The sequence below is a fragment of the Mustela nivalis genome, assembly GCF_964662115.1.
Source record: "Mustela nivalis genome assembly, chromosome: 1".
NCBI lineage: Eukaryota > Metazoa > Chordata > Mammalia > Carnivora > Mustelidae > Mustela > Mustela nivalis.
In genome coordinates this window covers 80,252,100-80,269,060 of record NC_139020.1, presented here as the reverse complement: position 1 = coordinate 80,269,060, position 16,961 = coordinate 80,252,100, and the positions used below count along the sequence as shown (strand labels likewise).

The 16,961-nt window shown below is 42.2% G+C and overlaps 1 protein-coding gene across 6 annotated transcripts in view; it reads right to left on the bottom strand.

The window, feature by feature from the left end:
• KCNAB1 (potassium voltage-gated channel subfamily A regulatory beta subunit 1) overlaps window positions 1-16,961 on the bottom strand; it is a 400,144-nt gene that overhangs the window by 18,070 nt on the left and 365,113 nt on the right. For all 6 annotated transcript variants that reach the window (XM_082685469.1, XM_082685473.1, XM_082685472.1 and 3 more), the window contains 3 exons: window positions 4,764-4,849; window positions 3,754-3,874; window positions 1,835-1,929 (listed from right to left, as the gene is read on the bottom strand). In XM_082685469.1, coding sequence (XP_082541595.1) covers window positions 1,835-1,929; window positions 3,754-3,874; window positions 4,764-4,849 — 302 coding nt within the window. The remainder of the gene's footprint in view (window positions 1-1,834; window positions 1,930-3,753; window positions 3,875-4,763; window positions 4,850-16,961) is intronic.

Below are 16,961 nucleotides of genomic sequence, written 5' to 3'. Positions count from 1 at the left end.
GTAAGCTGCTTCCAAACAATGACAGAGGTCAACCAGTCTTACACTCCAAGTACAGTTCAGCTGCTTCTTCCTCCATTAGAAACCTGGGTTGGTAAGGAGACAGAAATGTCTTCAGGGGAGATAAACAGAGCCAGGAAACCTGGGTTCTAGAATAAACTATTAGGAGTTTATGCTCTTGGATTATTATTTGACCTCTTCATGCTCAGTTTCTATATCTGGAAAGGTTTACCCTCTTATAAGGATAGTCTAAGAACTTCAGCATATGCAGAAGTACTTTGAGTTCTTAAAAACATCTCTGAAAGGGTGGCTGTGCGGCTTAGTCAGTTCAATGTCTGCTTTCAGCTCAGGTCATTATCCAGGGTCCTAAGATTGAGCCCTGTGCTGGGCTCCCTGCTCAGCAGGGAGTCTGCTTCTCCCACTCCCTCTGTGTGCTCTCTGTCTCTCGCCCATTCTCAAATAAATAAAATCTTTTTAAAAAGTCTCTGAAAAAATGTAAGGCAACATGCTTAGCCACATCTGATTAAGAGTCATCTGTATCTATTTAATTTGTACAGATTAAAGGAGATGAATAAAAATGCTAGGCCCAATGCTTGGCAAATAGGAGGTGCCCAGTAAAACTGCAATTTTCAATGCTTCCTTTTCTTCTTCACTTTCTTTTTTGCCTTTTTCTTTTCATATATTCTTCCATAGGATGCTTATAGTTTTTCCTCGCTAACTTATTTAAACTTGGTTCAGAATAATGTGCAATTTTCAGAAGCAAGAGCACAATTAATATTCTAGGATAATTATATTTTGTGATAATGCCAAGCTAGAAATAGGCATGTCACCATGCTTTAGGAGATATTATTTTAGAGAACAAACTAGCTAATAGGTCAACTGTAACAAGCAGAAGGAGTGGGAGACCTAGAGCTTTGAAATGGTTCTGATTAGCGACGGTCACAGTCGTCCCAGCAAGTTGATTACAGGGTTGGTGGTTCAGGCCTAACTTGGGCTGTCCTCCTGCTAACTTTGGAAACAAGAGGCTGTGTCAGATTTCTGCTCCTTAGAGGCCTCTGCCATGTCTGAATTTTTTTTAAATGCCAATATTCTCTTTCTCCCTTGACATTACCATTTGTGATTCTAATGTTATTACACGTTGTCTCAAGTTTTTAAAAACAGACACGTTGTTAATGAGGAATGTTTGGAGTACTCTCCAACAAATTAATCAGCTACATGTTCTGAACGGAAATAATTTTATGTCAGTGATGTCAAGTATCTTTCTGTTTCAGAGAAGAATTTAAATTGTAAGACTGTGTGGCCTTTTGATCTCTGCAAAAACACCAGCCTTGAGCCCCAGAGACAGAGGTTTGCCTGGCTTCCCAAACCCTCCCTCTTTGCCACCTCCCCCCAAAACAACATCAATCCGCAGCCGCACAATGGGCTTTCCCCAATTGTTTTGTCAAGAAAAGTAAAAATAGATCCTCTTACAAAGAAAAGGGATTTTACATTTCATCAATTTCCAAGGAGGAATGAAATGCTTTCGTGAACACAAGAAAAAATAACAGCGTAGGGATTTAAGCCCTATAAACCCAACCAGGGCAAGTGGGCATTTCCCCCAGTCCGCAGAGGAGGAGAATTTTCTGTGCTTACAGATTACGAATGCCTGACTGATACTTGGCCCTGGAGCAGAGGCCTTCTCGGGGCTTGGGGGAGCCCGCCTGATGACACTGGCCTGGCTAAGGCCATGCTCTGCCTGAGCCAGGAGGCCACAGGCTGCTGCAGAGCTGTTCTGTTCAAACTTTTTCCATCCCCTTCTCCCATCCCCAGACTCTTTTCTAGAAGTGGGGGAAAATACCTTCAGTGAAGCCCTAGAACTTTCAGGCACTCCGTTTCCATATTTTCCTGAGATGATTCCACAGGCAAGTGGAGACCATGTCATTGCTCCAACTCCTATAGAAGAAAAAAAACGGAATTAAGTTGCTTGTGCAAACGGAGATTAAAAGGGTGAGAGTGTTTAAAACAGGACTTGGTTAGTCACGGGAAAACAGCAAGTCAGATAAGTAAGTTAATGCCAGCATACATCTTTCCATTAATATTTATCTATTTATAAAATAATTTGTTTCTTTGAGAGAGAGAGAGATCACGAGTGGTGGGGTGGGGCAGAGGGAGAGGGAGAAGCAGACCGCCTGGTGAGCAGGGAGCCCAATGCGGGACTCCATACCTAGACCCTGGGATCATGACCTGAGCTGAAGACAGACGCTAAACCACCTGAGCCACCCTGGCACCCCTAAAATTTAGTTATTTATAGGTTGTGGTTCATCTGTAAGCCAATTGAACATGTACTCTCAGTTATAGGGAGCGGGCCTTGTTTTCAAGCCAAGCAAGCCTAAAAACGTGGCTCACTCATTCTTTGCTGATGTCTAAGATGGATGCTTCTTTTTATACTCCGAGACCAGCACTGACTTGCACAGGAGAATGTCTCAGTGCTTCACTTGTCCCCTGAGCCTGGTCCGGTCCATGGCAGCACAGTGCCTACTGCAGACGAAACACAAAGCAAATGCTAACAATGCCAGTGATCCTTATTGCTGTTGATGGTCTTATTCTTTTTTTTTTTTTTTTTTTTTTTAACCCAGCATTTTCCTGCTCTATTTTTTAGGAATCTCTACTTTTTAGAAAGAAAGTTATCTCTGGACCCTGTATTGATTACATCCAGGCTGAAAATGTGGCTTATTCCTGTTTTTCGGATGTCCAAAATTCTTTTTTTTTTTTTTTTTTTTTTTAAGATTCTATTTATTTATTTGACAGAGAGAGATAGATCACAAGTAGACAGAGAGGCAGGGAGGGGGGGGGGGAAGCAGGCTCCCCGCTAAGCAGAGAGCCCGATGTGGGATATGGGGCTGGATCCCAGGACCCTGAGATCATGACCTGAGTCGAAGGCAGAGGCTTTACCCATTGAGCCACCCAGGCGCCCCTGGATGTCCAAAATGCTTATGTATATATTCTATACATACAAATATATATATATTCATATATATACTAACTGAGCCACCCAGGCGCCCCATAAGTGGCATTTCTAGGTGCACATATATTATAATGGAAAACACTCCAGTTAATGATGTAGGAAGGCTTGAGAGTCTGTGGAGCTCTAAAGAAGCCACTTTGTTATCAGAAAGAGGCTTTCACCTGAGAGCCCTTCATGTTTATTGTTAAGGATGTTTCAATAAATGTTGACTTTATGGAAGTCAACAATAGAAATATTTTTCCGAGTTGCTTTTGGATATATATATATCCAAAAATATATTACATTTTCCTACACAGACAGGTGGTGCTAGGCTTGTCAGGCAGTCTTGAACTCCCCAGGTCTAACTTAGTTCCAGGCACAGGGGATAAGATAGAGATGTATAGACCCACAGTTGTTTTTGGAAAGGCAGTTATAATCTACTTAAAGATGCATGCTTTGATTAGAGAAGCACCCTATGAAAAAAATGAGTTTATTCATTGTTTCTGCCCTTCTTTCTATATGCATTTTTTGAACACCTCCTGAGTACAGCTTATACACCAGTCACAATTTACTGCCACTTGGATTTCATCAGTAATACCCTATAGACCGCCCTGTGGGCACATCCGATTCTTCTCCAGGCTCTGAAATGGATAATTGACACAATCTCTATGTTAATTAGGACCATTAAGGAAAGCATTTCAGTAACACTTTTTTCTGGATGACTGATACTCCTATTGTTAAAAATAATCAGCAAATTTGATGGTGAAGATTACCTATTTTATGGTAGAGCTCTGGTAGCTGCACCTCCACTTTCTCTCTCTGAAAAAGATGGTACTCAGCTTGTTCACAGACTGGTGGGATCATATTGAACTGCCTTGCTACGGAATAGGCTTCCTAGAGAGAAATAAGATTGCAACTGAATTTATACTCATGAGAAATAAGGCTACTCTGTGATTCATAATGCATGAGAAAACTTCATTTTATTTTATTTTTTAATTAACATATAATGTATTATTAGCCCCAGGGGTGTAGGTCTATGAATCATCAGGCTTACACATTTCCTAGCACTCACCATAGCACATACCTCCCCAACGGCCATCACCCAGCCACCCTATCCCTCTCTGCCCCACCCCCAGCAACCTTCAGTTTGGAGAAAACTTCATTTTAATGCAATCAATACAAACCAAGACATGTGTAGGATGCCAAGTAATAAGCAAAGTTGTGACTATCAGGCTCACTACAAACAACATCAAATGTAGGAAATCCTTATTATTTTGGGGGAGGGTCTGGGCTGGGTAAAGTCCAGGACAAATTAGTCTGTATGTGAAGCATCATAGTACGTGACAATACCAATTTTGGTTTCTAAAGAAATATAACGCAGACTAATATAGAGAAATGATGTGTCATTAGCAGGTTATAAACAGTACAGTTATTTAATACAGTTTTTAAAAAAGGGAGCCAGACTGTTTTGTTCATGTATCTCATTAGCTGGGAAATTCATGAATTCATTCATACAATGAATTATATTCATTGTATCTTGCCACTGAAAAGCATGCTAGAATATGATTCCTGCTAGAGACCTGCAACTTCCCTGCTGTATTCTGAGCTGATGAGATCTACCCCCACCCCATATCCATCCCTGAAATGACAGAATCAATCATAGCATTCCAGTGTCATGGTGTTTGTTAGGAAAGTTTGCAAAAGGCCTTGTAATTTACACACATTATCTGAAAAAACAGCAATAAAGTATGTATTGGCCGTTTAAAAATAGAAATGAAATTACCATGATCTCCATAGCACTCCACCGAGAGGTCCCCCAATACATCGCCATTCCTTGGTTTATCACATGTGTCATGGCTCGAACAATTTCTACAGAAGGCCAAATAGCATTTCATTAGTTTCTCTACTTTTCGGAGTTATGTGATCTTTGGTGTGTTTTTCACCCCCCACCCATGGCTTAGAAGTTTAATGCAGTTATTTGTTTTATTAACAAAATTACTTGGACATTGGTGACAACATAATAGTCTAACAAGAAATGTTGATGATTTGGAGGCTGCTGGTTCTTTGGAGTAAACCGATTTTCCATTTTCAGCTTGCAGTACTACTACTAAATCATATTAAAGACATGATGACCACTTTTAAATTCTTCCTTGACTTCTATTACTTCATGGTTGCTGCCCTATAAAAGAACATATGATTAACCTTTCTCAAAGACTGGGTACCCTACCGAAGTGAGAAGTAAGAGGAAGCATTTAGTTTGACTTTGCAGAATGTAAGGTCACTGAGGATAGAAGGCCTGTCTTTGTGTGTTGGATTTGCAGAGCTGGGCCTCACACAGGGTGTCTGTGTAATAGAGATGACTCAACAACAATATGTTTAGCAGAAAGATAAACATATTAAATGCTGCACAAACAGCTGAGCCACAGTGGCTCCCAGCCCACAGTGGCACACCCTGTCCTTGACCTTGTCAAACTTAACTTTATTCTGAGACATCCATGTGATGCATTTCACCGGGGCCGGCTTTCTGGCCCCATAGAGTTTGCTCATCGGCTTCTTTCAGGTTGACATCACATTGCCTAAACAGGAGAATGAATCCTTTCCACGGAGAGCTGGAGTTGAGCTAATCCTCTTGGCACCAGCTAGATGTGATACAAAACCAGAGAGCATGGAGAGCCTCAAGTTCAGTGGTGTAAAAAGCCAAAGACATGGCTGGATTTGACCCACAAAGTGCGTCAAACACCCAGAATGCTAGGTCATTTAATATTTTCCAGGGGTCGCAGGCCTCAGACTTCTCTGTGTCCTACTAATAATACCTGTACAGTACAAGTTCTTCAGAAAAATCAAATCCTTGTCTCAGAGTTGAGTTGAGGTGGGTGTATTCTTATTTTATTTCTCACGAACAAGCACTGTGTAAGCTGGTAAGGGACAGGATATAGAGTGAGACAGCCAGGGTTGGGGACTTGGTTTCCTTGCTTGTTTGGCTCTTAAATTGCCCTTGGTTTCTTTGTTTGGAAGATGGAATGATTTTACTCATCACTGTCTACTCAACAGAGGTAGAATTCGACTTATAAGAAAAATATTTTTCTTTCTGAGAAAGACTCCCAAATACCAGCAACTCAGACTATAAGTTCCTCTTCCCTTTATAAAGCAAATGAGATACAAGAAAGTTCTATGAAATGTTTTCCTTTTATCATACTACTGGAAATGAATGCCTATGGTGAACACTTCTGGAAGCAGAGAGCCATTATTTAAACCTCTTCCCAGAAGCCTTCGCTCTGTTTGGACCCCTCCGTGGTTGCCCCGGCCCCCTTCCCTTCACACCCCACTTCCTTCAGAGCTGAGGGGCCCATTTCTTTTCTTCTTTTTTTAAATTTATTTATTTATTTATTTGACAGAGATTACAAGTAGGCAGAGAGGCAGGCTGAGACAGAGAGGGGAAGCAGACTCCCTGCCGAGCAGAGAGCCCGATGCGGGGCTCGTCCTGGGATCATGACCTGAGCCGAAGGCAGAGGCTTTAACCCACTGAGCCACCCAGGTGCCCCTGAGGGGCTCATTTCATCAGCAGTATTCATTAAGGGTCCACAGCGCTGGGGCGGGGGATATTGTGGTGAATCACACATGTTGGCACACATCACATCACACTGTTGAGGCTGACAGAGGATAAATTGAACCCAAGGTGCCCCGTCTCTATTCTGTAATCAGTGAGCTGAGCGCAGGACAGTTTAGGGGCTGGCTCTGACGAGAGCAGTAAGAGGAAATGGCGCTTGCGGCTCTTTCGGTACCTTCGTTCTCTTATTCAACACGCACATATTAACCTAATATTTGCCAGGGACTCTGCCAGTTGCTGGGTTCATCTGTGAGCAAAACAAATACAGAGCTCTTGGACTCAGGGAGTCAAAAGTTGAGAGGGAGAGAGGGTGATGTACACAAGGAAGTAAATGCAAGATGTAAAGTGTTGTGAAGAAAACAAACTAGATATAAGGGAATGAGGTCACGAGGGTTTCCCTGAGGAGTAATGTTAAGGCATCAAGAATAAAAAAGGAGCCCATCCGTGTGAAGAACAAGGAAAGAGCGTTCCTTCTAGGCAGATGGAACAACATGTGCAGGACAGAGCTTAGAGAGCTCTCACAATCAGAAGGCAGCCATTGTGGTGGGGGCTGAGTAAGGGAGGAGGACAGGGGTAGAAGAGACAGTTGGCAGAGGGCAAACCATGTTGTTTGTATGTTATTCAGAGTTTAGTGGGAAGGCTACAGGAGGATGTAGTTTACATTTTAGAACACTATTTCTGACTCTGCCGTAGGGAATCTGTGGTGAGGGGAGGACTGAAGGGATCAGGAAGATCTTGAGGAGGGAATTGCAGTATTCCAGGCAGGAGATGAGGGTGGCTGGTCATAGTAAAGACAGACAGACAGACAGGGATGGATTCAAAATATATTTTGGTAGAATCCGCTGGCCCTTGAGACTGGACTGAATGTAGCAAGTGAGGGAAAGGAAGGAATCAAGACGATCTCCCAGATATCTGGTCCTTCACAGGGCTAAGGAAGACTGAGGGAGCAATAGGTTTCGGGAGAAAAATCATGGGTTTCCTCTTTGAATGTGCGATGAATGGGGATGCCTGTGAGATACTAAGGGGGAGGTGTCCAGTAGAAATCAGTGGACAAATGACAGGGACAGCAACCCGGGCTGGAGGTCACCTATATATCACTGATCAGTCTATTAGTTGTCTTTAAATTCATAGCCGTGGATAAGACCACATAAGGGGAGTCTGCCGTGGACACAGAGAAGGTTCTACAGGCCAACCCAGGAGGGCTGGGTTCCGGTTCATCGCGGCCAGAGGAGTAGGAAGGAAGCCAGGTCATGAAATGTTGCAGAATTAAGAGCAGAGCGTGCTTGGAGAAGGAGCTGTGCCCACAGAGTGGAACACACTGAGCGTTCAGAGAGTACAACGCAGTGTCCGCTGCCTTTGGCACACACCAGGGACGTCCTTGCTGGCCATGAGAAGAGCCATTTCAGTGTCATTGGTGCCATGGGACCACAGCCAGGTGGGAGCAGATGGAGGAAAGAGGTGGGGAGGGGGAGGACGGGCTTTAGACAGAACCTGAGTAGACTCTTTCCAAGTATGGAAGTGAATGGAGCAGAGAAATGGCTCAGTAGCTGAAGGGGTACTTAGGGCCAAAGGAGCGTTTCATTTTAAAGATGGGAGACCTAAAAATAAGTCTGCATGCCATTGGGAGTGATTTCAAAAGAGGGATTCAGTGATGACCCCAGCTGGGGGCTGGGGCAGGAGGGAAAGAGAGAGGGAGGCTTGATCAAGTGAGGCGGAGGGCGGGCAGTACCTGTGAGGTGCAAAAGACCCAGCATCCAGAGGGCAGAGTTCCAGAAGGTGTGTAGAACTCATTGTGAGGAGACATGGGAGCCCCCGCGTGATAAATTCTAATCTTAATAAGCTATCAATCAAGTGAAGAAGAGGTGGGTGTGTGAAAAGGACAAGGTGAGAACGAATGGTTCTGAGTATGGCCAAGCCTATGTGGGACACTCCAATGCCCCCAGATACTTTAATTGGTGGTAATTTCTTGCTCCCTGATTGATTGTGCTTCTGGCTCTGCAGAGAAGGGTTTGGTGGAGTGAAGAAGAAAATGCCCGTAGTTCTTATCTTTGGAGGAGGCTGCAGCACTGAATGCGGGGGAAAATGGTGGGAGAAGCGAGGGGCTGCCACAGATTAAAAATTAAGCTTAATGAATGTTAAATTTGTTGTTGTTTTTGAATTTCAAAGACACCCCCTCCCCCCCGAGTTGTTTAGCTTTGTAGCTGGAAATTGCCATTCTGGTGGCTGAAGTGGGCTTTCACATCATTCAGCTATTTAGGAACACAAGAGGGCAGCATTGTTGAAAGAAAAAAAAAAATCCGTGGAGTCTCGCCGGTTTTACTCTTATTCACAGAAATGCATTTCAGAAACATCCTCATTAGAGCGTGGATTCCAGGTGGGAAAAGGATGTGAGGGAGATTATTACAAGCACTGCATGCACCTGCCTTTGGGAAAAGAGACGCAGCAACCAGGATTAAATCTGGCAACCCAGGACTGGATGGGACTCCCTCTGCTATTCCAGAAGCCAGAGCACCCATGGTTCTCAACTGCGACGGTGCATTAAAACACCCGGGAGGTCTCTGTCAAATAAATAAATAAAATCTTTAAAAACAAAACAAAACAAAACAAAACAAACAAAAAACCACCCGGGAGGGAGCTTTAAGAACTACGCTGCCCTCCATCAAGGCTCTATTATGTCAGAATTTCTAGGGCTGTGCTTTTAAAAACTCGTCAGTGCTTTTAAAAACTCACTGCAGAGTTTTCTAGAGTGCAGTCAAGGTTTAGAACTACTGCGCTTGTCTCTACACACTGTCCGGAAGTCTGGCCTCTGGGCCAGCAGCATCAGCAGCTGGAAACTTGTTAGAAATGCAGATTCTGGGGTCTTGCTCTGCGCCTGCTGAGTTACAAATTCAGAGTGGGTGGTGGGGTGCAGTAGCCTGTGTTTTAAGCAGCCCTCCAAGATTTTCTGGTGTATTTTGAGAACCACTGCTTTATACCATTCCCAAGTAAGCCATTTCAGGCTGTACAAACTTCCTCCTACATTTCCTCTTCTGCTCTTTCGTCTAAGTGCTTCATGCTGTAATTTCACCTTTAATTATTTACTCTACACATATGTAAACAGTCACTGTGGCATGCAGGTGTCCATGCACACACACCCACATGCATATACACACACTTCAGTATGAACTGAAATCACCTGAGGAATCTGGATGGCAGAAAAGTCCAGATCCTAGCCTACTTCTATGAGCCTAGGCCTTTGTGTTATTTTCATCGGCTCTAAAACCACGAAGTTTGAGAAACACTATCTGAACTCCTGAAAAACTTTGTTAAATCTTCCCCGTGCGCTCCTTTCCAGGTTGAAATAATCATTGCTCTGAGACCCACAGGCCACAGGAAGCTCTCTCTTGTTCCCAATGACCCATAGGCCACAGGAAGCTCTCTCTTGTTTCCTGTATCCTTAGCACACAGCTGGCTCTATGAATGTTTTAGGTCAATTTCATTCCTATGAGTATTCCATTTCTCCATTTGTAAAGTGAGGACGATATTGATCCTGTGGAATTCTTCAAAGTCTGAGATAAGATAATGTGTGTAGATCAATTCGTGACTCTAAAATTGTAACCCAAACTGAGTAAGAAGCAAGCAGGATATGGCCCCGGTGTTTCTTCTCAAATAGGCTCAGTTTCTAACATTTTAGTTACAAAAAAGAAAAGTTGACACTCTTCTTTCAATAATGTAGGTTATCTTTGTTTTCAAATATGCATTTTATGCTAATGGACTTCATAAAACTGAGTGCAAAAATGTGTTTATAAACATGTTTTTTTTTTAATTGGCCGTCATCCAAAAAAAGATATAGCCATAGTGACACAGAATGACAAAAACAAAAGAAACCTTACAGATAATCCATTGGAGGTTCCTCTTCATTGTTTTAAGGTGTAATTAAAACCTCAGTATTTTTAACAATTCTAAATATTTCAACTATGTTTATAAAATGCTAAGAGTTAAATACACAAAATAATAATTATACTATATGGTGGAACTATATGTAATTTTGTTCTCTTGTTTTCCAAGTCTTCTGAAAATTCCTGTAAATGTGTTATCATGTTTTATAATTAAAAATAAAGAAAAAATCCCTATCAAGCAAAGGTGCCACCTTAAAACATGAACATTTACAGATTAATACACAAATATTTTTAACCAATGAAATTGCCATTTTTAGAGTTCAGAAATGGTTGACTATTGACAATGTCATTCACATGATTCAACCTAACTGCTAACAGATCCTTTTTTTTTTTTTAAATTTATTTATTTATTTGACAGATGGAAATCACAAGTAGGGAGAGAAGCGGGTAGAGAGAGGGGGAAGCAGGCTCCCTGCTGGGCAGAGAGCTGCTGGGCAGAGAGCCGGATGCTCAATCCCAAGACCCTGGGAACATGACCTGAGCCTACAGCAGAGGTTTTAACCCACTGAGCCGCCCAGGTGCCCCCAGATCCTTTTTTTTTCCAGAGGAGAGGACTGTGGTGGAGGCTGAGGCACTGGGAAAATGTAGGGACTTGGTTTCCTCCAAGGAGTTACAGACACTTAGAAAACATAGGTCTAAACCTGGGCACAGTTTAGCCCTCCAAACTGGCTGTTTGTTTATTTAACTTCCTTCATTCATTTGCTTATTTAACTTCAGAAACTTGTGGTGGTGCATTTATAATGGTACCACTTTGTGGCTTAGAGTTTTCTCCTTGCTTTATGCATCCTTATCCTGGCTGTGGAGGATCCTCTCTCAGTGCTCAGCTGAGTGTCTAGAGACCGAGAACTATCCTTTTTCGCAGGAATGGAAACTCAGACCTATAAATGGAGTACGTCAGGTTTAGCCTTACTGTGTGTCTGAGGGAAGCTGGGCTTCCTTTGCCTCCCAGAAGACACACTGGGATTCAGGAGACCTATCACTTTTATCCCATCACTGTCACTGCTTTGGGAGCCTCCCTCGACCTTGTTGAATCTCAGTTTTTTCAACACAAGAGAAGACTGATGTTAATTGAGCACATAGGTGATCTTTCTAAAAACTGTTTTGGTGGAAAATATCTTAACCCACATTTCATTGGGGAAGCAGTTGAGGCTCAGAGTCACGTGGGCAAGTGCTCAGCAGAGAGCCTTTGAGGCCACTTCTAGCTTTGAAGTTTTAGGTAGCTTTGTATATTGTGTACTGCAGAAGAAGGTGGGTTGGGGACAGAAAAATAACAGGTCATTTCCTTAATCCCCTCATGTATCTATGAACATGAAATGCCTTGTGTGTGGTTATATCCATCCATTTGCTTTTTTTTTTTTTAATTAACATATAATGTATTATTAGCCCCAGGGGTACAGGTCTGTGAATCCATCCGTTTGCTTTTAATGTGTGATGACTATGGTTCATGATGTATACGAATGATCTGGGAAGCGTAAGCTATCTTTTTGCCTCCTTGAAGAAACACTTTAAATTTGATGACTCTCTGAAAAAAAGAGCCAGAAAAAGGATTGTGTCTTCATGTGAGCTGTTGAAGCTCAGAGAAAAAGTGGTCTTCACAAGATGGTTCACAGATAGAAGTTTTCTGGATCAGGACATAGGCCAAAATGATCAGAACAGACTAGATTCAAGAGACTAGGAAGCAATTCATGGACTGAGTCAAATCAGTAAAACCTTTCAATTTAAACTTTGTTCAAAACTAACCCCAGAATGGAGCTGTAAGTATCTAAGGACAGTGCATTGTCCTCACCTTGCAGCTAACCTGTCCCCAAAGGGCATGTGGTTTTCAACCTCTCTGCTTTGCCAAACGTTGTTATTTTGGACCCTAGACACTTTGAACTGAGCCTCTAAGATTGCCCAGGTGTGATTTCTGAACCTGATTCTGAACTGTGGAATGCGTTTTGACACTTTTAGTCTCTCTTTGACCTGAAGTCCAAAGGCCCTAAACAAAAACAGTAATTGGTAAGTACCTCCAGGTTCCAAAATAAGACCTTGGACCACGTATGTAAGACTGGTGAAATGTTTGGCAATCATTAGCCTAACCCCCAACTTGAAAGAACAGTGGCGGTTGAGAGATAATTGAATTGGATTTGAGTTCTGTGGCATTTCCCTGCCTTCCTCTGTGATGCCTCGCTCCCCCTCTATCCTTCACTTCATCTCAAACCAAATAAAACTCCAGAACCCCATAATCCCATTTGCAGACCATGCAAATAAGAGCAACTCCCTGAAGTAAGAGTCTGAAATTGCTGTGACTTTTCTGAACTAGAGAAGCTACTGCTCTGGGGACTCCACTCATTCATCAGCGCCCCCTACGGAGGGGGAGGCTATGTGATGCTGTATACTTTTATTTCTTCCTCCATCAGACATGGTGCTCTTTAACCCTAGCAAAAGAGCAACTGTTCATTTCACACCTCGCTAAGAATGGCCAAGTGACTTGCCTAAGGCAATGACATCGCTTTCTTATCTTTCAGTACAGCTCTCTCCCTTGTTATTTCTCTGTAACTCTCCTACCACCCCGTCCGATCTTTCTACTCTCGCCTGCTGACACTCTCCAAGAAATAAGTATGTTGACTACAGATCATAAAAATCACATCTCTTCCTTAAATATAATCTAAATGTGGCTCCACTGTTTCCTACTAAAACTAGGTGATTCCAAACTATCTGTTTGTAACACCTGTATTTGGCTAACACTAAAATGGTAGTAAAGAGATGATTTCTTGTCCTGACAAGTGTTAGTAGTCAGTGCTTAGGAAAGGAGTTTTTATAGTTTGAACACGGGTCTTCTCCTGATGTGGGATACCTCTCTGATACAAATGAAGACATTAAAATTAGAAAAAAATATTTTCTTCCTTCTGCCAAAGCTCTTAAAGTTTTGCTCTTGCCAGTTAAGCTCCACCAATTTTATCATAGAACATGGCTGTCTTAGTCTGTTCAGGTTATTGTAACAAAAATACCATAAACATATAACAAACACATCATAGGTGCCTTGAACAGCATTCATTGCTCACAGTCTGAGGCTGAAGGACAGATTAGTTCATTGAGATACCAAAAAGCAAATGGTTGACAAAGTATGGCATCCCTTCCTGATCAAAACTTCAAAGTTTAGGGATAGAGGGCACATACCTCAATATTATCAAAGCCCACCTCAAATATCATTCTCAATGGAGAAAAACGGAGAGCTTTTCCACTAAGGTCAGGAACACAGCAGGGATGCCCATTATCACCACTGCAATTCAACATAGTACTAGAAGTCCTCGCCTCAGCAATCAGACAACAAAAAAATTAAAGGCATTCAAATCGGCAAAGAAGGAGTCAAACTATCACTCTTCACAGATGATATGATACTATATGTGGAAAACCCAAAAGATTCCACTCCAAAACTGCTAGAACTTGTACAGGAATTCAGTAAAGTGTCAGGATATAAAACCAATGCACAGAAATCAGTTGCATTTCTTTACACCAACAAGACAGAAGAAAGAGAAATTAAGGAGTCAATCCCACTTATAATTACACCCAAAACCATAAGATACCTAGGAATAAGCCTAGGTATTGGCAAAGAATCTATACTTAGAAAACTATAAAGTACTCATGAAAGAAATTGAGGAAGGCACAAAGAAATGGAAAAATGTTCCATGCTCATGGATTGGAAGAACAAATATTGTGAAAACGTCTGTGCTACCTAAAGCAATCTACACATTTAATGCAATCCCTACCAAAATCCCATCCAGTTTTTTTTTTTTTTCAAAGAAATGGAACAAATAATCCTAAAATTAGTATGGAACCAGAAAAGACCTCGAATAGCCAGGAATATTGAAAAAGAAAGCCAAAGTTGGTGGCATCACAATTCCAGACTTCAAGCTCTATTACAAAGCTGTCATCAAGACAGTATGATACTGGCACAAAAACAGACACATAGATCAATGGAACAGAATAGAGAGCCCAGAAATAGACCCTCAAATCTCCGGTCAACTAATCTTCAACAAAGCAGGAAAGAATGTCCAGTGAATAAAAGACAGCCTCTTCAACAAATGGTGTTGGGAAAATTGGACAGCCACATGCAGAAAAATGAAATTGGACCATTTCCTTACACCACACACAAAAATAGACTCAAAATGGATGAAGGACCTCAATGTGAGAAAGGAATCCATCAAAATCCTTGAGGAGGGGCGCCTGGGTGGCTCAGTGGGTTAAAGCCTCTGCCTTCAGCTCAGGTCATGATCCCAGGGTCCTGGGATCGAACCCCACATTGGGCTCTCTGCTCAGCAGGGAGCCTGCTTCCTCCTCTCTATCTGCCTGCCTCTCTGCCTGCTTGTGATCTCTGCCTGTCAAATAAATAAATAAAGTCTTAAAAAAAATCCTTGAGGAGAACACAGGCAGCAACCTCTTCGACCTCAGGTGCAGCAACTTCTTCTTAGGAACATCACCAAAGGCAAGGGAAGCAAGGGCAAAAATGAACTATTGGGACTTCATCAAGATCAAAAGCTTTTGCACAGCAAAGGAAACAGTTAACAAAACCAAAAGACAACTGACAGAATTGGAGAAGATATTTGCAAACGACATATCAGATAAAGGACTAGTATCCGAAATCTATAAAGAGCTTATCAAACTCAACACCCAAAGAACAAATAATCCAATCAAGAAATGGGCAGAAGACATGAACAGACATTTCTGCAAAGAAGACACCCAGATGGCCACAGACACATGAAAAAGTGCTCCACATCACTTGGCATCAGGGAAATACAAATCAAAACCACAATGAGATACCACCTCACACCAGTCAGAATGGCTAAAATTAACAAGTTAGGAAATGACAGATGCTGGCAAGGATGCAGAGAAAGGGGAACCCTTCTACACTGTTAGTGGGAATGCAAGCTGGTGCAGCCACTCTGGAAAACAGCATGGAGGTTCCTCAAAAAGTTGAAAATAGAGCTAACCTATGACCTCGCAATTGCACTACTGGGTATTTACCCTAAAGATACAAATGTAGTGATCCAAAGGGGCACGTGCACCCAAATGTTTATAGCAGCAATGTCCACAATAGCCAAACTATGGAAAGAACCTAGATGTCCATCAATAGATGAATGGATAAAGAAGATGTGGTATGTATATACAATGGAATACTATGCAGCCATCCAAAGAAATGAAATCTTGCTATTTGGGTATTATGGCTAGTAAAATAGGCCAATCAGAGAAAGACAACTATCATATGATCTCCCTGATATGAGGAAGTGGAGATGCAACGTGGAGGGTTTGGGGGGGTAGGAAACGAATAAATGAAACAAGATGGGATCGGGAGGGAGAAAAACCATAAGAGACTTTTAATCTCACAAAACAAATTGAGGGTTGTGGGGCGAGAGAGGTAGGGAGAGGGTGATGGGGTTATGGACATTGGGAAGCGTATGTGCTATGGTGAGTGCTGCGAAATGTGTAAACCTGGCGATTCACAGACCAGTACCCCTGGCGCTAATAATACATTATATGTTTATAAAAAATTAAAAATTATTAAAAAAATAAAAAGTAAAGGGAACAAAACCCCATCCATCATACATAGCACCCAATGTTTCTATATTCATTATTAGTGGAATAGTTAAATTTATACCAGGCAGCATCTGCAATTGCATTGTCAATATCTGACTCAAGCCTTAAACTTCTGATCTTTTCAGTTGTGGAATGTCATCCACCTTGGCCAGACAGAAAGACGTGGCATCCTGACATGTAGCTTCTTCTATTATCCTGTCTGGAGCTCTTTATTTATACAACTGTCTGTGTACCAGCTTCTTGGTACAGGCTTTTAACTCTATTTTAAAAGGAATTCTATCTTGTGGATGTAAGAATAAAGCAAGCAACTTGGCAGGGGATTGATGAGAGTAAAAAAAATATTTATCCTAATGAGATCTTCTACTGGCAAATCCAGTTGTTTTTTGTTTTGTTTTTGCTGTAACAGGAAGCAATCTTTACTGCTTCTTTAAAAATGTCGAGCTGGTCTTCCTTCCTGGTTCTGCCACGGGAGACGGCTGAAAGAAGATGCTACATCTTTATCTTAGTGATACTAAACCCACTGTTCCAACAGCAGATGTAGCTCGCTGGCAGCCCCAAATCCATGCTGGCTCTGCAGAGCTTGTCTTTCTTTGTCAGGTATCTGGTAACTAAACAACTAACTAAAAGGCAACTTTTAAACTTGATATGGTAGAGTGGAATGATTTTCTCAGCTTTCCAACAGTGAACTACCTGGTAAGGAGGGAATACTACCTCTGTTCCTGTATGAAATGAGGCACCTGCTGCTCTGTATGTTAAAATATAAGGCAGGCCCAGTGGTGGCATTTCAGGGCAGGCCCAGGGGACAGACTAGCCTCCTTCTAGAGGGTTCTGGTAGCAAAAGTGGCCCAGTCACCACTGGGCC